The sequence below is a fragment of the Manis pentadactyla genome, chromosome 1, assembly GCF_030020395.1.
Source record: "Manis pentadactyla isolate mManPen7 chromosome 1, mManPen7.hap1, whole genome shotgun sequence".
Lineage (NCBI taxonomy): Eukaryota > Metazoa > Chordata > Mammalia > Pholidota > Manidae > Manis > Manis pentadactyla.
Window position 1 is genome coordinate 42538606 of NC_080019.1, and position 21477 is coordinate 42560082.

The window sequence follows — 21477 nt, forward strand, 5'->3', positions numbered from 1 at the left end:
GGGGGAGCAGGTTCGGGCGTTGAGTTTGCAGAGGTCAGCACTGGAAGCCCAGCACTGTCCCTGCCACTCTGTGGGACCTTGGGCAAGGCACTGACTGCATCTCTCTGAGTGTCAGCTTTCCCCTCCATGGAAAGGGTTGTTCCTCCCTATCTTGCTGTGAGAATTAAATACAAATTACTGTATAAGTCACCTCACTCAGTAAGTAGCAGCTGTTTGTTACTAGAGGAATATGTGAGCACTGGGGATGAGTTTATACAGACTGAACAGGAACAGAGAGGTGTACACTTTGTAGAAAAGAACTTTTTGGTGACCACAGTGGTTCTTTTCTCCCTCCCGCCTTGGCTGCCTCCACTGCCTGGCATTTTCCTCACCACCTCCTCCCCGCCACTCTCCCCAGGATGACCTGGGAGAGGCATCCTTGAGTGCTAGTAACAGATCAGCCTGAGCAAAACAAGAGCTGCTGATTCAGACTAACTCGAGTGAGGGTGCCTGCACATTTCTTATTTCCGCCTCAGGAAACGTGCACTGACTGCTCCTTTGTGATGGCTCGTAGTGGCCCAGCCCATCTGGGGACCCACAGTTTGGGTGAACAAAATCCCCAGACACCAAACAGAGCTGGTTTATGGCTGGTTGAGCTGAAAGGCCTGCAGCCTGGCTGAAGGAATTTGGTGTCAGTCTTGTCTGCTCAGGTGAAGGTGCACACATATATGCATGAGCTTGCATCCAGCCGTTTGGTTCCTCTCCCCCCAAAGGAGTCTGGAATTTCAGACTGTCCCCATTCCCTGAGCTCTGGTGAGTACCGCAGATACTCCCTGCCCATGGCCCTTCCTGCCCAGTGGTATGTGGATGCATCTTCCTTCCAAGGACAGGCACCCTGGAAACCCAGGCTACTTTCATCCTGGAGCTGAGAATCATGGAAGCATGTGGAAGCCCTTGCAGGGAGCTGTTTATGCTGAAAGGGGACCACCAAGGTATTAGGCTTGTGCAAAGGTTCCTCTTGCCCAGGGAGGTAGAAACCCCCGGTGTTGGCAAAGCCTCACACCTGTCCCCACCCCCCACAAACCTCCATACTCAGGCTGAAGCCATCATGGACTGCTCAGTTTCTTATTTTGTCTTTCTCATGATTATGATTATAAAGTTTATATAGCACTAGTATTGTTTTTAAAGCATTTTACATACATTACCTGTAACCCTGAGTGGTCAAGGCTAATTCTCCAGAGGGTAGTTCAGAGAAGCCAAGTTTTTTTGCCAGAGCCCCAAGTGAGGACCCGGGAGCAGTGTTCCCTTCACCACCCTATGTTGCCTTACCCACATCATCTCTGAGCTGGGGCCAGGATGTCCCAGGTGGCTTTTTGGCTTCTGATTTTAACCACAGGGAATGAGGTGTGAGATGGAAACCTGTCTGTGGGGCACTGGCGCCTCTTTGCCCAGGTCTTTTCTCTTCCCCTCCTGGAGCCTCCCAGGCTGCTGTGGTGGAGCCCATTTCCTGGGCTTGCCCTCCTCATCTGTAGCATCAGAGACCTCGCTGAACTGACCCTCCAGTGGACCCGGGCTTGGCTCTGGCTGGCTGGCACATCAGACATGGCCCCGAACCCCCCAGTCAGAGCAGGCGCACTCGTCCGCCGTGGACAGTCCTGTGAGTGCCGCTGCAGGGAGGGGCCTGGGCTCTCGCAGCCATGGCTGAGTTCCCGTGGCGGGCCCCCACCCAGCACGGCAAGAGGGCCTCCTCCAGCCCCTTTGGGGCCAACTGCCAAGGGAGGGCACTTGCACCTCCTTGGTAGAGACGGGCATGAGCACAGAGGAACCCTGTATGTGGGAACCAGTGAGCTGGTTGGGCTCTGCCAAGCTTCTGAAGGAAGTGCTCTGGGGCCTGAGAAATGGGAGGGAATCTGGAGGAAGGTGGGGGTAGAAGCACCTGCCCTCTTCCAAAACTGATTTAAAAACCTGCTTGGGAAGCCCAAAGGCTGGGACACCAAAAAATGCCTCCATTTAAGAAGTTTGGTCTTTAGTTATTGTTACTCATGCTTAGGACGGCCGCTGGCACTCCATGCCAGTGCCCCAGAACTCACCCGCCAGCCGCGTCCCACCCAGGACACCCGGCAGTGGGGCTAGAGGTCAGAGCCAGGAAGGGGCAGTTGGGTACTGTAAGCACAGAGCAAGTGAGTAGGAGCTGCGGAGAAAACGGGCATTTCCTAGTGGTCTGGGCAGAGAGAGGGTTCCAGGGGCCCTCCCCGCCATGGTGCCTGGGCTGCCCAGCCGGGTCCGGAGCAGGGTCCCCACTGGGCCATGGGGGCTACGAAGAGGACGGCTCTGCAGTGACTGATTGCCCAGTGGGGTGTCTGGGCTTGTGGGAGGCCCACATTTCTTCTTCCTCCTCATGACAGATGGTGCCTGAGGTGAAACAGCCAGGTAGGGTGTGTGCAGTCACCACCCCGGGCCAGGGCCACTCAGCAACCCACCTCCAGGCCTTGCCCTTGGTCTGCCTCAGGCCTAGCGCCATCCAGGCTGGGTGTTTTATGAGCTGTAGGTGAGTCAGCCTTTGATCACTGCCTCCAGCCACATGCGTGGACGGACCTCCCCACCACCATGCACCAGCTCCTGGCCCAGGAGCCCGCTTCTGACTAACTCTGTCAGCTGGCCAGAAAGGTGCCATCTTGGCATTTAATGTCTTTGTAAAAAGGAAACTCAGAGACCTGCACTCTGGACCAACTTTTTCAGCTCTCAGTGGGCTGTGCTCACTTTTCCCTGCTCCCTGAAGAGTGAGTAGTTTCTAATTTGGCTGCCCAGTGAGACTTAGCCACCATGAACCCAGCTTCTAGGGTTCACACCTGGTTTTCTCAGAGAGGCTGGGAGGAGAGCAGAAAACGGATGTGCTGTGAGAGCTTGTTGGGATGTCCTTCAGAGGGCATCAGGCCACTCGGCCCCTCACTGCTCTGAGCAAACTGCCTCAGAGCACTCACTTGGAACCCCTTTTAGAAATAAGTGCAAATGGAAGAGAAACTGCTCAGAGCCTGGAGCAGGGAGGTGATTACCCTCAGAAGTTGGTCCCCAGACAAAGAGGCGATTAAGAAAGCCAAGGAGGACATGCAAGAAATGGAGTACCAGGGGAGGCCCACGGAGGGGACGTGGGCCTGGTGGCTGAGACCGCATGCAGGGAGTGGCTGGCTCTTCCTGTCTGCTGGTCTGTTCTTTTTTAAATGTATGCAGGGAACAAGTGTTACCAGTTAAAATATATATATTATCTGTATTCACATGTACCTTTTAAATTGGTGATGCACACATACAGAGGGAGAGACTAATGGAGTTGCTGCTACCTTTCTCTTTATTTCCCTCCATGTCTCTTTCATGACTCCCTTTGTTACTCTGCCCTCCTAGTCCCCCTGGGGACTCACGTTCCCTGAGATGTGCCCCTCCTGATATGCCTGGGTCAGGAAGGCCCTCTGAGTCGAGGAGGACAGCGAGGGTGGAGACTAGAATGACTGCACCACCCGTCTGAACCAGGCCCAGCATCTGCTCTCACCTGTCCTTACAACGAGACTTGCTTCCCACGATGGGGAACCTGGAGCTTGGAGTTTAGTTGGTCTGACCAGGGCAGCTCAGCAGACGCAGGGCTGCCTTGCCACCAAGCTCATGCAACATTTATAAAAGGCCACACCACCTTCTTGGGGTGTGAGAGTGCCTTGCAGCCCAAAGTGGGCTGCAGGCCTCACCGTGGCGTCCTTAGAGCGGCCGGTGCTTCCTGCCTGGAGTTGAGGGAACAGCTCCCCTCCAAGCCAGGAATGCCCTTGCTTTCCCTGCCCTTCCTTGGGCTGCCAGAGCTCCGTGAGTGCCACATGTGAATGTGACACAGCCCTTCTCTAATGGGACTCTGATGCCAGCCCTTTCTCCAGGGTCCGCCTGCCATAGCCCTCTGTGCATTTGTTATGGAAACTAGTGGAAAGAAAAGCTGGTGGGAATTAATGAACTTTAAAAAAAAAAAAAGCAAACAGCTGTCTCTAAACTTAAGCTTTGGAAGTAGTTGCTTTCAAGCCCCCATTAGCCTTGCGTTCTCTTTTCAAAATAAGTACTTTGTATTGTCCAAAAAGGGGCGGGGAGGGCGTTAGCTATCAAATAGGTTGAAACAGTCTAGGTCCAAAAATGATCCCAATCACAAGTCAGTAATTTGCAAATTAATGAGATTTCTCATCAACACTTAAGCTCAAATGGCTTTTTCTGCACTCTTCAGCTAAGAAGATATTATCTTACAGGTGAAAGGTTCTTGGGGCATTTTCCGGCCACCCTGGGCAACCCTGCGTGCATCCCCACCAGAAACTCCTCTAGTGCTCGCTTCAGCCAGCCACCCCTCCCTGGCAGCCTGGCCAAAGTTCCATCTAGCCCAGGCCTCCGGGTTTTTGGTCTTTGGGGGAAATTAGGAGCAGCAGGTGTATCCCATCTCAGTGAGTTAAGTTTTTCAAAGTGCTTCTTCATTCCATCCTCTCAGTAAAGCAAACTCATGGCTCATTGTTACCTCAGGAGAGCAGCCTCTTCTCAGCCTTGAAGGGTCCGTGCTATTGTTACGTTAAACAAGATAAGAGGCGTTGGAGGTGAATGACTCTCCCCACATTTGGAGTGACTGTGGCCCTGGGGTTCCTGACCCTGCCATCCAAGCCCCTTGCCACACATACCCAGCAAAACACCTGGTGGTGCCCAAGGTGGCCACTCGTGAGGAGTGGAGCTAGAGAGTGGGTTCTGTTTGCCTCGGCCTCCCACCACCACGAGGACGCCCCTGAACGTCTGCCTTGTGGGCTCTTCCAGTGTTTGTAAGCGGTGCATCCGGAAGATGGACCACCACTGTCCCTGGGTCAATAACTGTGTTGGCGAGAACAACCAGAAGTACTTCGTCCTGTTTACAGTAAGTCAGCTTCTGAATCCTGCCCCGCCCTCCATAAAGCAATGAAGGTTTGAAAATTCTCAGTGCTCACCATGTTTTTTGCTGCAATACAGCCTACTGCCTGTTTGTGTAGCCCTCTACCCTTCTACCAAAGCTCTCCTTGGCTCAACAGGTGCCTTTCTCTAAGCCTTTCACTCCATAGTGTCTAGAAAACTGATTCAGGTTGATCAGCTGTAAGCAAGAGGCTTGCCCTCAGCTCCCAGTTTCGGTGACAACTGCCAGCCCTCCTCCAGCTGCGGGCAGGTGGCGTGAACATAGTGTGGGGCTGGAAGGGCCACTGGTAGTCGGGCTCTGACTTTCCAAGTGAGGAGAAGCTGCAGGCCTGAAGTGCCCCGGGCAGCCCAGCCTACCCAGAGTCCACATCAGGCCCATGATGGGCACTTGTTTCTGTTCTCGTTCCTCACATTCCCAATAAATGGCTGCCCTCCTCAGACCCAGGGCCAGGGGCAGGGGACCCATAGAGGAATTACCGGACGCCTCTCTGGCCTCCTTTCTGGTCAGCCCTCAGCTGGTGTGTTCCTGGCTGAGAGGGTCTGAGCAGCCCTGTGATTCAAGCCTCGGTTCCAAGTGGGATTTTCTGGCCCTGCATGGATGGCTCCAGTGCCCTGCAAGATCAGAAGGTTCTCACAACAATGGCTTCTGCACTGCTTTCCTGTTTCAGATGTACATAGCTCTCATTTCCTTGCACGCCCTCATCATGGTGGGATTCCACTTCCTGCACTGCTTTGAAGAAGACTGGACAAGTGAGTATGTGCCAGGATTTCCCTCCGTACTTCAGGGACTTGTGTGACCCAAGCGGGGCTGGGCCCTTTGTTTGCATCCTGGTGCTAGACCAACCCCGTTTTATTAGATCTCCTGCAAGCCTATGGAGTGACCAGAGAAGGGACAGCAGAGGCCTGCACATCTCCCCATGAAAAAAAGCAGCCCCTTAGAGTCATTTCCACAGATACAGTAGTGAGTGGAGCAGCCCCCTGGCCTGGGCGCACCCAGGGACAGCACCGCCCTTGGCAAGGGGGCGTTGCTGGGAGTGGGAGCCCTGCTGGGGAGAGGACTTTTGTTCCCAGGTGTCAGCAAGGCACAACAAGGCTGGTTTATTCCAGTCTTGCAGAAATGCGTTTTTAACTTTCTGACTAGAATATGGAGATTTTTGTGTGTGTGTTTGTTTTTTGTGGTTGTTTTGTAACCGCTTAATCACCAATTTGCATTTTAAATGTGCAATACTTGAGGAAGGGTCTCTGACCAGAAGATTGCATCAGTCCTGAGGGGGAAAAAAAATAGATGCTGAAATAAATAAATAAATAAATTTTTAAAGAAGAATATAAAATGAGAAGTAAGAAAAATAGATGCTGGAGGAACCATTTGTTGGGCTAGATCTTTCACACAATCTGGAAGGCAAACATCTTGAGCAAAATCCTCGTATTTCCAGTTTTTCCCTTGATGGGTCCCATTTGTCATCTCACCGTCTTTTAGAAGTTTTGCTCTCCCTTTACATGCTTACTTCTTGGGCATTTTCTTGCTTTTGTTGTTCCCCTGAACTTGTGAGGCTATGGGAAGGACAGTATCTTTAGCTCCTAGCCAGATATTTAGAGGCTTTCCCTGTGTCTGGTCATAGTTTGCACCTGCCCCTTTCTACTCTCCCTGGCTCTGCCCTCCCCTTTGTGTGGCCTGACCTCACCCAGGGAAGAGAACCCATGTGTCTTAGTCACTCAGGCTGCCATAACAAAATACCAAGAACTGGGTGCCTTAAACATTATTTCTCACAGTCCTGGAAGCTGCAAAGTCCAAGGGCAAGGTGCCAGCCAGTTTAGTTCCTGGTGCAGGCTCTCTTCTCCTTGTGGCTTCACATAGCAGGGAGGGAAAGCAAGCTCTCAGGTGTTCTTCTTATAAAGGGCTAAGGGCACTAATCCCATCACATGGGCCCCACCCTCATGGCCTCATCAACCCTCATCCCCCAAAGGCCCCATCACATCATGGGTTGGGGCTTCAACATCTGAATTTTGGCGAGGACACAATTGACACCATAACACCATGTCTCCCTGTTTTCATCAGAACTACCACAGCTCTGGCATAGAGCAGAGAGGGATAGGTCAAGCAGTGGGTAGTAAGGAGAAATCAGTTGGGGCAAGTGCATTTCTGTAGATCCTACCATTCTGTGTAACTGGGTGGGTCACCAGCAAGTTCTGTGGTCAACATTCTGAGTACTCACACTCTGCTTGGCCCAGGGAATCCAGTTCAGCTCCATATGTGGCCTTGGCAACTTGAGGTAGAGTCGAACAGGGACATGAATCATCATGAACGCAGCCCACCTGTCATCAGGTGAACAGATGTGGGCAGTGACACAGACTGTCCGTGAGGCAGGAAGGCAGCCTCTGGAGCGGAACTGGCTGTTTTTAGCAGTGCCCACTGGCTGTTTTAGCAGTGTCCACTAGGAGCAGGCATGGCACACAGGGCTTTGTGAGCAGTGCCTTATTTCGACCTTCTAACAAGCCTGCAGGGTAGGAGAGAGCTCCCCACTTTGCAAATGACAAGAGCTGGGGCTCACAGAGGTTGAGCCGGTTCCCAAGCTCACACGGCTAAGAAGAGGGCCTCCCATGCAAGCCTCGAACCCAAGTGGGATTTTCTGGCCCTGTACGGATGACTCCAGTGCCCTGCATGCTCTTCACTGTCTTTGGTCAAGATTCCTGATGGAGGGGGCCTGAGGCATCTAGTTCCTGCAGCAGCTAGGTTGGGAAGCTGTAGGACAGTCCCCAGAGTGGAAGCCTGAGAGCTGGCCTTATGTGAGGGTCACTGCCAGCATCACTCACCCCTGTGTATGCAGGGGCAGGGGATGGCCCTCAGGATGAGAGCACTTGGAGATGATACGTGAAGAAAGGTGAGGTGGTGGTTCCACATTCCCCAGATCTGGTTCCTGCCTCCCCAAACTCCATTTGCAGTTTCTGGGGCCAGCTCAGGAGGGAAAGGATGCTTGTGACGACACAGGGATGGAGGATGGGCCACCACACTGCGCTCTGCCTCCAGCTCCCACTCCAGGCCCCTGAGGTGGGTAAGGAGGGGCATGCTCCTCTGTCCAGTGAGCACCCCGTGTGCTCATTCTGGGCTCAGTCTAAACTGTGCGCATGTTTTTTCTCAATTATTCCACCAGACAGAAGGGAAAACTAAAGCTCAGGTAGCCCTGACCTCTTGCCAGATTCTTTTGCTGTCAGGCACTGCTCCAAGGCTAGTTGTGCAGCAGGGAGACAAAGCAAGACCCCACCTCCCTTGACCTGAAGGTGTGATGGGAGAGGCAGATGTCAAGCAAGGATAGAACGAAACCAGTGATTCCACAGTGCACGTAACGGGAGACACAAGCACGGGAACAGAATATAAGTGGGGACACCTTAGACCTTGTGGTCAGGAGTTGGTGCCAGGATCCATACTCCACCATGCCTGCCTGACATCAGAGCCCTCATCCTTCCCACCAAGGCAGGCAGCTGCCTCACCCGTGACCACCCAGAGCCAGCCCATCAGGCTGCTGGGCCACCCCAAACAAACCCCAGCAAGGAACCAAGAAGGGGAAGTGTCCAGAGGTGTCTTGCTAATTTCTGACGGAAATGTGAGGAGATAAAGGCATTTACACAAGATGTTCCTTACCCTGCCACCCGTTCAGTGCTGGGTGTCTACAAGCTCCCGGCTTCAACTTCCCTTGCCTATCCTGATGTTCCATAATACAGCCATCACATGCTGGTCAAGAAGAGACTGTGAGCAAGGAGTGATGCACGTCAGGGAGAAGAAGCCCCGGCAGGGCCTGGCCCATGGGGGAGGGCTGCCCGGAGGGAGTGCTGGTGCACCGTGTGGGGGCCAGGATGGTCCCTAGCAGGGCCTGGAGGCCAGAGCCCATGACATCCGGGAAGAACCACATCCTGCAGGGCTGGAGGCAGATTGGAGCCCGGGACATGGGGTAGTGGCAGTAGGCAGTGGATGGCAGCCCTGAGCGCTGCGTGTTCCTTCTCTTGCAGAGTGCAGCTCCTTCTCACCACCCACCACGGTGATCCTCCTCATCCTGCTGTGCTTTGAGGGGCTGCTCTTCCTCATTTTCACTTCAGTGATGTTTGGGACCCAGGTGCACTCCATCTGCACAGATGAGACAGTAAGTGGGGGACTGCCCACCACCTCCACACCTGGGGTTGGGGGAGGCCACAGGGAGGTGTTGCTGGGAGGGCTGCATGCAGGCTGGCCCCAGCACTGACCAGGGCCCAGGTGTGCAGACACATGCCTCCATTTGCAGTGGCACCAGGTCTTCACACACACACACACACACACACACACACACACACACAAGTCCACCCCACTTGGGGCCAGCACGGCAGGTCCCACCAGGAATAGGGCCCAGCAGCCTTGGTAAAGGGTTCCCTTTGCCACAAGCCCTTCCATCCTCCCATGATGGTTCTATTGTGTAAACTGTGCTATGTCGGGCACTCCACTGGGCCCTTCCCATCTGAGGGCCATAGGTTTGGAGACAGGATGATGGGGTTCCCAAATCCAGCCAGCACAGGCAGGGTCAGCCTCCCAGGGGAAGGTGACCTCATGACCAGGTCCTGAGGGTAGAGTCAGGAGAGAGCCCTGCCTTGAGCCTCCCAGAGCAGTGGGCAGCAAGCTCTCACCAGGCCTCTTGGTCCCCTCTGCTTGGCCCAGCTCTAGTCTTAGTACATCGTCTTCTCCCTGCCCCCATCCCTACCTTCTGGGAGCTTCAAACCTGCTGGCTGGAGGGGAGTCCACCCCCCTCATGCCACTGCCACCACCTCTCGACCTTCCTAAGGTGACCAGAAGCCTCAAAGTAGTCAGTCCATGACCATGATGTGGGTACTTCTTACCTTTTGGCTTTGGGCTCCAAATAAGGGGCCCTAGGAGGCAGGGGCAGCACTTAGCTCTGGTGTGAAGTGCAGAGTCATGAGGTTGTAAGTCCGTCCAGGCACTATTCCTGGCTTTCCAAGGTCACCTCAGGTGGCAACTCTCCACAGGTGTCTAGGGGTCCTGTCTGGGGGTCTTTGGGCCTGCTGCTCAGTCAGCCTTACCCAGCGGCCCATAGAAAGAGCCCTTACCGCTGTTGATCAGGCCCCTCCCCTGTGGCCTGGGACATCAGTGTGCAGAGGAGCACAGCACCACCCAGCTGCCAAGCACCATCACTTGGGTCTGTGGGGATTTAGAAAATTGGGGGAATCTCAGCAACTTATTTTCTTACATAAGAAATAACATTACAAAAGAGTTCTGTGAAAATAATAGCCAACAGTGTAGCCCCAACTGTGCATCCAGGCATAAATGTGACAGCTTGTCCTAGCTGCAGGGAGCCTGTAGGTGACTGCCCAGCCCCACCCGCTGGGGAGCCAGGAGGAAAGGGCACACAGACCTGCCCCCAGGTGCGCTCCCATCAAGGCCATTCCTAAGGGCATCCTGCCTGTGCCCTGCGTCCTCCCAGGCCCCATCCCTGCCCCTCCCCACCGGAGGCCACGGCTGACAGACTTCCAGCCTGGCCCCTGCCAGGCTTCTTCCCTGTGCCTCTCTGGGCAGAGGCCCCCTCTCAGGCCCGAAGAGGAGAAGGGAGGAGCCAGCTTTCTCCCCAGCCCCTGTCTGTCCTGTGAGATGCAGCTGGGGGAGTGGCCTCGGGTCCCTCTTCTCCCCAGGGAGCACGAGGACACCCCTTGCCGTGCCTGGGGCCAACTGGTCTGCCTGTGGCCCCTCTAACCAGTACTAATTCCTCCTCCCTCCTCTGTGGTGCCTTCTCACTCCTGTTTGGCCTCCCAGCGCCAGAGCAGCATCTTATTTGTTCCTTTTTTTCCATCTGCAAAGTGGTCATAGTATCTTCGAACTTTCTATGAATCTGTCTGAATTAAAGACCGCCACTGGCGATCACAATTGTAGTTCTTCCCAGCAGCCCTGAGGCTTGTCTCGCCAAAGCCTCCCAGCACCCACACACACAGCGCAGTAGGACTGCAGGACCAGTAGGGGCTCATGCCACGTATGATGGGTGCGTCCTTCACTTAACAGGACGTACGGATCGGCAGAGCTAGGAACAGTGGCCTGGAGCCTGCCGACTTGCTCACTTTTCACTCTCTTCCTGCAGAGCCCACCTCCCACGTCCCCCCAAAAACATGATTTTTTTCTTTAACACTTTTTGTAAGAGAAAAAAATGTATTAGGTAGATAGCTTTATGGCTTGGAAAGGAAGCATTTACTCCATTCACCTCTAGCTAATGGTGAATCCCTCCCGGAAATGCACAGCAATGAAGTGCTTGACTGAAAGTGTGATTGTGCTTGTTTCCAGGGCATAGAACAATTGAAAAAGGAAGAGAGAAGATGGGCTAAAAAAACAAAATGGATGAACATGAGAGCCGTTTTTGGCCACCCCTTTTCTCTAGGCTGGGCCAGTCCCTTTGCCACGCCAGACCAAGGGAAGGCAGACCCATACCAGTATGTGGTCTGAAGGACCCTGACCAGCACTGCCACTCAGAGACACAAACCGCATCACAGCACTACCGTCCGATCCATTCTCATGAATATTTAAACCGAGAAAGCAAAACAAGTACTCTAAAACTTTTTTTTATGTCTCAAGTAAAATGGCTGAGCATTGCAGAGAAAAAAATGGCCCCATGTTTTATTTTTAAAAGATCATCCTTTACTTTTTGGTGACCGAAGCTGCTCTTCTTTTTTCCTTTTTAAAATCACTCCTCTGGCCTCTGGTTTCCTCTCTGCTGTCTGCCTGGCATGACCACCGTGGAGGGTACTCTCTGCGGGCAGCACCCACCACTACTAACTGAGTGGGACGGGAACCTGGAGCGTGGATGGACCCGTCCAGATGCCTGGCTGGGGATGTGTGGGAGAGCCAGGAGGGCCCGTGAGCTCCCACTGCCCAGGAGGCAACGGGGGCGCCCCATGTGAACTTAAAACCTGTCCGAAGATGGATCCTGCCCCTTGTGGCCCGAGAGGGGCAGGATCAGGGCTGGAGCCCTAAGACGGGCCCTTGGCACAGCGACTTCATCCCCCATGTGAACATGGTTTGCCTCCTAATTCATGAAATCAATTGCCTGCCTTGTGCTTTATGGGCTTGGGGTGTGTAGATGACTTTTGGGGGAGTGAGAAGATGAAAGAGGTCTTATTTGTATTCTGAATCACCAATTATATTCCCTCTGATCATTTGAAAAAGTGTGAAGGAAAGAAGTTCTTCCAGTTCAAAATGCCTTACACAATCAAAAGAAGAAAAAAATTACACAATTCTAGGTGAGCTACGCTTTCCTCTTCTAAATCCTTTTACTCTCTTACCTCCTCACGTCCCTCCCTCTCCCAGCAGGACGCCAGTGAAGCAGTGTTAACACTGCCTCCAACAGCCAGTCTCCATCACATGCAGCCCTGCAGTCAGCCCTTTCAAACTCTGTAAATCTCTAAAGCGGGTTCACTTTCTGATATTCCAGACCCATAAATGTACATGTCTTACCTGTATTTTAACCTGGGAGACTGTTGTCCCGGCATGGGGCTGACCATGACACAGGGGTGACATTATAGCCCCCAAACTTTTTTAAGCTGGTAGATGACCATCCTATTTGCTGGAATCAGCAGATAAACATGGGACTGAATTGCTCTTCATTTGGAGGCACTTGCTGGGTTGTCTGATTTGAAAGAGGCCTGAAGGCAGTGGGGTCGGGTGAGCGGAGAATGCAGAAAATAGGGAGCACCCATCAAATGCAGAAATCACAGGAATCTGAACACTGACCATCTGTGGACTCTCACACGTGGGTTGTTTTTTTTATGTGATCGCTGCAAACCTTTTACTGCTTTTGCTTGAGTGGGGGATAAGGTTTATTAAATCCGATCCTGGATAGAGAGAAAGTTATCAAGCCATGTAATTTTTCAGGAAAGTAAGTGGAACATGCTGCCTTTTCAATTCTGTCAGTGCTTCCACATGGAAGCAAAATGCAATAAAATTTTTCCAAAACCTGTTCTGATTGGACTCTGCTCTCTCACAGTTACCCTGCAGGGAGAGCGGATTGTCCAGTCAATGCAAGCTGGTACTGTTAGGGCGTTGTTTCATTGCTTTTAAAGGACATTATTTAGGCTCCCTCCACTGATGAGGTTTTTGTTGTGTCCCTTTTGAAGGGACAGGCTCGCCCCACCAGGCCTCCTTTGGCTTTCTCAACCTGAACCCCTTCCCTTGTGCTTCTGGGCTAACAGGAGCCATCGAGTCTGTGGAGTTGCCACAAGGGTCGGCACTGGGGAAAGACCCATTTCCTCTGCCCACCCAGCAGAAAGCAAAGCCAAGAGGAGGTCCCTGCAAACATCCACAAGCATTCTGGCACATGGCTCTGGGAGGCTCTCCACCACCCCTCAGATGTTAACCCAACTGACCTTTGCTAAATCAGTTAATTTTGACTTGCTTCTACTGTGCTACTTATGCTGTAGTCAAGGCTGAGAACTAGGTTTTCTTTATGCTGTTTTTAAATCTAGTTTATAGCATTTATTTCCCACAAGCCTTTTTTGTTTTGTTTTGACAGTTCAGGTGTTTGAAGAAGTGTGGCTGTTAAATGATCCTAGAGCAGTTTAGGAGGCCCTGGGCCTGCTACACCCCTCAGGCGTCCAGCCCTTGGAAGGCAATGCTGTCGTTCTGTTCCTCCTGCTTGGGGAGGGAGACTAGAACTCGGGGAATATTTTCTAAATGTTTAGATGGCCTCAAAATATTCCATCTTCAAGGGCATTTTTTAAGTGACCCAGGTTGGTTCTTTTCCCTGTGGAATTTCTAAGGACCACAGTGGATAGTGCTGAAGATGGAGTTTTCTTGAGTCCTAAAAATAGAAACTCGTTTAAACCTGAGCACACCACATGATGTCTTTCCCAGAGGCAAAGGCTCCTGACACCCTCGTGATTCTACCTCTGGGTTCTTACAAGCCATTTGGCTGAAAGACTGAATGTCCTCCTGCTCTCAAGATAGAGGGAAATGCTGCACTCAGAAGATAGCACCCCAAGATTCCCTGTGGCTTTCCTATTTCATTTTTCTTGAGATGGAAAACATCTTGCTGAGAGCATAATGACTATGGATGTGGCTGTTGCATGCAGCATAGTGCCTAGTCCACAACATGGTGTCCGCCCAGGGAGAAAGGCATCCCCGAGGTCTCCCCAGCATTCCTAGCCAGCTGATGAAGGAGGACAGCTGTCTACACCAAGGCATCCTGAGCATTTTGCCTCAACACAAGAGTTGTGACAGCACTGAATGGTGCACACCTGGGAGAGGAGCCAGTGGTAACCACAGTCTTTCAAAACTTGGGCTTTGGAGAGTGGCAGTGGAAAATAAAGAGGGAAGTGGCGTGACAGGTTGGAGCAGGTGATTCCTTCCTGCCTGTCAACCTCAGGTTTGTGTTCGTAGTGACCAGACTGAACATGCAAAAGGCCCAGGTACAAACACATGCACACATATTTGGATGGGCTTGGTGACCTCGTGCACACAGAGGGAATCTGGGTGCAGATGTGTGAGCCAAGTCTTTCAGTCATACCATTTCATCTTTCTAATACTTTTTTCTTGGAAGAACCAAAAGTGAGACACCTTGAATCACCAGCTTTTGCTTATTCTGGCTCGGCTGCTTGGGAAGTTAAAATCCACCTTCCTGACACAGGAATCTTACAGGTGAAGTAAATTAAATGTTTATTGAGCCCTATGTCAGGCGGCATCATTTAGAAAGCCCAGACCCTGGGTGGTGGCAGTGAGCTCTCCCAGCCAGCCTGATGGGCTTTAAGTTTCTCTCATTTCAAGTACATCAGCCCGAAGAGTGGGCCAGCCAGGTGAGGCTAGGGTCTAGGCGCAGAAGGAGCCCTTAAATACCAAAGAAATGTGAAGAGGAAGTTTGTGCTGCAATCTCTCTCAAGAATCTCCTTGCTGGCAATACACTGAATCAGTGTGCCTCAAAGCCTGACACCCAGACCAGACCAGCATCAGCAGCGCCCGGGACCATGTTGAAATGCACATTCTCAGGCCCCACACCAGGCCTGAGTCAGAAACTGAGGGCAGGGCCTAGCAACCCAGGTTGTACCAGCCCTCCAGGTATTTCCGGTGCATGCTCAATCCTGAGAATCTACGTGGGGCGTCCAGGGCTCCCCTGGAGATGGTCCCTGATGCCCGGTGATGATGTGGTCTCGGGTGCTGCCGGACTCAGCGTGGTGCCAGGCTGGGTCGACTGAGCCCCTCTCCCCTCATGCCTGCAGCCTGACCAGCAAACACATGCTGAGGAAACAGGGAAGTCTGGTCAAAGGGGAGCCAATTATGAGTGTGCCCAGCAGTCTTACCACACTTCTCATCTGTCCAACCAGTTTCTGGACCAAGGGGCCCTCTGGATGAAGAACACTTGAGAGGGGAAGGAGTGGAGCCGGGGTCCCCCAGGCAGGAATGGTAGCTGGGAGTGAACAGCCTGGGGCCCGGCCTTGGTTTCCATCTGTGGGCCTCAACACCGCGTGGCTTTTCCCTTAGTTCGCAGAATCACCTCATAGGAGATAAAGAATTCAGTGAAACAGGCTATCGGCCAGTCTACTCTCCCAAACTGAAGACTTGGTTTCCTCGCCCTCTCCCTCAAGAAAAAATCATCAATGACTTTAACAGCGTGATCATACTCTCGCAAAGCGGAGCGGCCCACAGGGACCCCTCCCGGTCTGCGCACGCAGGAGCTGGCGAGACCGATCCAAGGGATCGTGAAAGCATCGCAGAGTGGCGGCTGCGAAGCCCTGGGGAAGGTGCGCGCTCCGACAGGGACATGAGGGGTGCCCTGGATTTCTCCAGCTGCCGTGATGCAGTCTAGTGATGGGGTATTTGGGCCCTGGCCTCAGTCCTTGGTTCAGATCCCCTTCCTATCTGTCCTTAGGCAGTAACTTACTTGACCCTCAGTATTCTCATCTGTAAAATCAGAGAGATAATCTAGATCACAAGGTCGATGTGAGGATTAAGTGGGAGTAATGAACCTTAATGTTAATCCAGATGGTGTCTGGTGAATGGTGTGGCTTAGTGAATGTGGGCTCCATTAGAGCAGTGTTTTCAAATCATGGTCACAGCTGTTCCAGATTTGTGAGGTCATTTTATTGGTTCACAACAGCATTTTTTAAAGAAATAAAAAATAATGTATTACACATCGTAGAAAAAGTATTACTTAATGAAACTTGGGGAGGGGGGTGAAGGTGTGTGTGCTGGGTTGCAACAGAAAAGTATTTCCTATTGTGGTTGTAATAAAAAGATGCGCAATCACTGGCGGAGAAGGAGAGTGATCTGACCGTCTAAGAGAAGGGCGTCTGCCTGTCTGCAGCTTCTCCGACTTTCTGCACTGACGATGGGTGGAGCAGGGGGACGGCCTGCACTTGCTCTAGTCCTTGCAAGCAGATGCTTGGGTCTCTGCCTCCCTTGGAAGTCCTGGTCCTGGCACATTCATTGGGAGCATAGGTGGGTTTGTTTACAGATCACAGCTCATGTGCCACCCAGGCAGGTGAGGCCCAAAGGCCCAAGCCACACACTCCCAGGCAGGGGTGGTGGTTTAGACCTTTGCCCCCTTACCAGGCATCAATCGTTCTCAGACAAGTGGGTGTTACTGCACCTCTGCAAACCTCCAGTTTAATGACTTTGCTTTCAGGACACCTTGAAATGCACACAAAACTCAAAATTGAATCCTACTGGGAAAAAGAAACCCCACTGGCTCCTGAACCTGAGGGTCCAGACCCTCGGGCCTGTCTTAGGCATCAGGTTCATTTGGAATATTTCCTTCTCTCCAGACTCAGAGTTGACAGTCCTAGATGTCCACTTAACTGCTGAGGAACTTAATCTGGTGGACAGGCCAGACTCCGTGGAATATTCTCACAAGCTTGGTGAGGAGGTTGAGTAGACTAAGTGCTCACCCAGGAACCTGCCACCGGAGTGGAAAATAGCAATTGTGTGGGCTCTTTGGTTTCGTATCCCTCTACAACCATTCCCCACCTTTGAGAGCAGCGCTGGAAGAGGGGACTTGGGGTAGGACTGGAAATGCTTTGGGCAGAGACAAGACACCAGTTTGTTCCTGGCTCTGATGTGACCGGCAGGATGAGCTCCGACCACTGTCACGGCCAAACCTCTCTTTTCCCATTTGTGCCAGTACTAACCGCCCCCCTCTCAGGGCGGCTGCAAGGACCCACAGCTGTGTTCTGAGCGAACCCACTCAGTGTGAAGACAGCCAGTCTGTCATTTCTGGGTGTCCTATCCGTGGCCTGGTCTGCCACACAGTGACGTCCCAGCTCCCCTGCAATCATGGTCAAAATGCCTCTCTCAACAGAAGCACATGATCACCCAGGAAGTGCAGGCAGGATCCCCAAAGTGCATCACTGCCGTTGGCTGCGGCTGCTTCTGGTTAGTGGGCGGGCCTGGCAAGGAGCCAGCCCACACATGCGTGGCATCCGGTGCTCATTAAGAGTTGTGTCAACAAGGCCCATTTTCAGAAACAGCTTTTTTGTTCTGGTTTTAACAGTAACACCTGCTCTTGGTGAAAACTTGGAATGTGTGGGAAGCCTACAGAAATAAATACAAATCACTTAGAATCCCATCCCCAAAACTTACCCCAGGGTCCACGATGATGTCAGTGCACCTTGCTTTCTTCCCTTGTTACCACGTGGACGGGATTCCCCAAGCTCACGTCAAACCTCACTAACTTCCAGGAGAAATGGAGAAGGTAGAGGGGCAAAGGCCTCTGTGGAGGGTGTGTGGGCCTAGGGAGCTGGCCTGGCTGTGCCTCCAATGTCTCTGGGCATCTCCCCTTACTCAACACCCTCTTTCTGTGGCCTGGCGGTTGAGTTGCAGCTGACACTCGGGCAGGTGAGTGGGCGACTTGGGAGAGGCAGCAGGGTGTGTGTACTGCATGAGCAGGCCTACGCCAGCCTTTGCCTGCCCACAGTGACCCTGTGCACCCTCCAGTCGCCTGCTGCATGTTGGCACCGGCTGTACACACATCTGCTTCCTCACCTCCCATGTTGTTCGTATCCTGCACTCTTCCCTGAATGCCGTCATTGTCCGTCACGCAAAGTTTGCTGCGCTTGCTGTGGAGGGTAGTGGCCCAGGATACCTAGGGAGGGGTCATCTTTTTTAGTGGTCTCAGAATGGATGGCCCAGCTCACTCCAGAGAGGCCTGGGCCTGTGGCCACTTGGCAGCCTGGGGCCACGGCAGCTGGCCTTACTTAGCAAGAAACTCTTGCACCTGTAGGGGGAGAGGCATGCAGGCCTGTGTGGTGGGTGGGACACGCTGGCTGGCCACTGTGGAGGCCCAGCTTGTGTGCTGCTCCACGCCACCCCAGCTGGGTCCCATCGCACTCTGAGGGCCTCCAGCCCTGAGCTGGCCCTCAGCCCCATCTCACCCACACCCTGGGCCTCAGTGCACTGCCGTGCCTGGGCTGGGGCTGTGCTTGGCGGTGTACCATGCACACCTGTACCTGCACCACGGTGACCTCTCTGTCCCATTGTCCCTCCAGGGCATCGAGCGCCTCAAGCGAAAGCACCAGCCCAGGGAGCACACCGGCAGCTGGACGTCAGTGAAAGAGACCTTCGGTGGGGACTTCTCCCTGAACTGGCTCAACCCCTTCTCCGGACCATGTCACCCAGAGCCTCTCAGTGCCGGGGATGGGATGCGGCAGGTGTCAGACACTGACAGCACAGAAACGACGGAGGAGCCGCCGGAGGAGAGGAAGGCCGAGGACTCTGTGGGGGTGATAGGCGAGTGATGCTGTGGGGTCTGCCCGTGGCCCACGGGCACAACGCCCTGGCCCCACTGCCCCTCGGGCCTCTGTAATGCCTCCTCCCTATCCGCATGCTGGGCCAGGCCTGGGCTGACGGAGGAGGGTGAGAGGCCTCCTCAGTCACTCTGAGGAAAGTCTGCCTGGGGAGAGACTGGCGGGAGGCACTCTTCAGGACCGGGGCCCCTCACAGTTTGTGCAGCCACGCCCAGCAAAGGCAGCTCTGGGCAGACAACCCAGGGGCAGGAAAGAACCAGCCTGTGGCTTTTCCCGGGTTGTCTGTCTTCTCTTGGGGACGTGGGGCCCTGGCTCCTGGCTTGTGAGAACTTAGGCCGTGATGCTGTGATGAAAGGACAGAGCAGGCCCAGCCTTGGGGACCTGGGGGGGCTCTGACATCAGGAGGGACCAGCCAGCTCCGGAAAGGACTTCCCCTGCTGCCTGCCTGGTTTAGAAGAAAGCCTGGCTGGCACAGCCACCATCACAGGTCAGGCTGGGCTTGACAGAGAACCCAGTGCTCGCTGTGCACACATGCGCGTGCGGAACGTGCCCAGGTTGGAAACAAGCTTGTGTTATACAGTAGCCCCCAAAACCTAGACCTGCCCCATGGATACTAGCACCTTCCTGAGCCGGACAGCTTGGAGCTGTCCTCCTGCCTTGCAGTTAGAATCCACCCGCTCACAGGGGATGGGTGGGAAGGGACCTGCTGACAGCTCCCGGGGACTGCCTGCCTCCACAGAACTCAGTTACCTTTCTCTCCTGGACAGAGAACAATGACCCACATGGACAGAACTGACCAGAAATCTGGCCTGTGTGTTTTAGGCCACTTCTCCCAAGATAGTGCCCATCTTGTCTCTGAAAGGATAGACTGATGAAGCCGGAAGACAGACACACATACACCCCCCACACTCTACCAGGATGATCCTGGACCCTGGTCACCCCGTTTGAAGCCTGAGGGGTCTGTGACCACTATGAAGACCTGAGCATTCCAGCGGTTGCTGAAGCAGCATCTCCCACACAGAGTCCAACAGAAGGATTCATGTCCCAGTTCCAGCCCCGTCCCCAGCCTCAGCCTGTTCTCTAGTCCCTGCCCAGCACAGCCGGCAGCATTATTGGCAGCAGGCTTAGGCACCGAGGCCGAGCCTGCCCCGGGAAGGTCTGTGTGTCGGGTACCCGCTTCCAGCTCTCAGCAGAGGAGCATGAGTCCTGGTCTGGGGGAGCTGTAGCCCCAGTTCAATGGGGAAGAAGGTCCACATTTGGTGATGTAGCCCAGGACACTTCAAAGGAAGGGTCTGGTAACCACGGGGAAGAAAGGAGGGTCAGGCAGCGGCCTAGTTCTCACACAGCAGCAGTGGGCATCCCAGAAAGAAACCCGCCGTCAAACACTGAGGATCCACTGGTCTCTGGGGTCACCTGCCCCGGGGAACTGATGTTCACAGAGCCACCTCTGTCCCGATCCCTGCTCAGAACTTCTCGCCATGTCCCTGAGAGGAGTGGTGGGGACTCCAGCATGACAGGAGCCAGAAGAGCCCAGGGCCCCCCATACCCAAGCTGTAGGCCTGTTTTCTTGGTTCCTATCAGCTTTAATATTCACTGATAACCCCTCAAGGAGCCCTGGCCGGCCCCCAAAGCCCACTGACTCTCGAACCAGGCAAGGCACTGTTGCTTGCCCCTCTGGGAGGCGGCTGTCCGCGGGTGGTGGCCTGTTTGTTGTCCTCGCCCAGAAGGCAGCCCTGGGCACCCGCATGGTGCCAGAGAGACTCCACACGGCGGGGACCAGCCAGGGCCAACCCTGGAGTCCCCAAGGAGGTAGCCTGTTAGAGTCAGGGAAGAGGGGCCACTGATCAGTGTGTGCTGGCACTGTCTTCCTCAGGGCCACCTTGGCCTGTAGGTGAGGTCCCACCGGCTCCAAAGCCAGTTCCATTCATCACATTGGTTGGTGGGGAGGCATTGTACCTGGGCCTCTGTCCTTGTGAGCCCGTCTCCACGCGAGACCTCAGCCACACCAGGCCACCTGGGGAGGGGCTGGATCAGGCCCAGCCCAGGGCTGTGGGTAATACCTGGCCAGCCCTGAGCCTCATGTCCCATGCTGGTGACACGGTCACCTTCTCTCTATGCAGCTGTTGACAGCATAACAATTAGCCTCAAACTGACAGCATTGCAACTGACGTCAAGACAAAATGAAGGCCCACAGGGAGGGAGGCTGGCACAAACTTCTGTATCTTTCTCTGAATAAAAAGCTCTTTGCTCACCTTCAATGCCTGGAGTCTTCCTTCTTCAGTAGGAGATCCAAGTGCAGACCCCTGGGCAGTGTCCTTCCTCTCGGGTCACTTAAGGGCGCCTCTAAAAAATTTTTTTCTCCCATTTATTCCCATTTCCCATGTGGGAAACAAGTGACTGTTGCCTGCAGGCACCAAGCTGCTCATGGAGAGTCACCAGCAAAACCCTTTCCTCTGGGTCCTCTCCTCGGTGGTATTTCCAGCAGAAGGAAAAGTACACCTTTCATTGAATGAGCATTTATTGAACACCTACTGTATGCCAAGGAGATGGGCATCTGGGGCAAGAGCCTGGCCCAACATCAGAGTTTTTATGTTAGCCCGGTGCCCCTGAATATGCAAATTACACACAAAATAACCCTCATTCAGCCCACACACCTGCCTCTGCCAGAGTGTGTCCACTGTGGTGAGAGCCGTTGAGAGAGGCCTGCGCCTCCTAAAGAAGGCCCAGGATAAAGCTTGACCCCTGGGAGAACGAGCCCTTGACCTGGGAAGTTCAGTGGATCAGATGGCTTCCTAAGAGCCACATGAT

At 53.6% G+C, this 21477-nt stretch overlaps 1 protein-coding gene across 6 annotated transcripts in view; it reads left to right on the forward strand.

Moving 5' to 3' along the window:
• The window catches only part of ZDHHC3 (zinc finger DHHC-type palmitoyltransferase 3), a 51337-nt gene extending 30410 nt beyond the window's left edge, over positions 1 to 20927 (forward strand). For 5 of the 6 annotated variants that reach the window (XM_057497197.1, XM_036883910.2, XM_036883913.2 and 2 more), the window contains 4 exons: positions 4795 to 4891; positions 5592 to 5673; positions 8926 to 9056; positions 18412 to 20927. In XM_057497197.1, coding sequence (XP_057353180.1) covers positions 4795 to 4891; positions 5592 to 5673; positions 8926 to 9056; positions 18412 to 18660 — 559 coding nt within the window. In that variant the 3' untranslated portion in view covers positions 18661 to 20927. Of the gene's footprint in view, positions 1 to 4794; positions 4892 to 5591; positions 5674 to 8925; positions 9057 to 11227; positions 16062 to 18411 lie in introns of those variants that run through there. The other variant, XM_036883912.2, reaches the window with a different exon arrangement.
• The last annotated feature ends 550 nt before the right edge of the window (positions 20928 to 21477 follow it).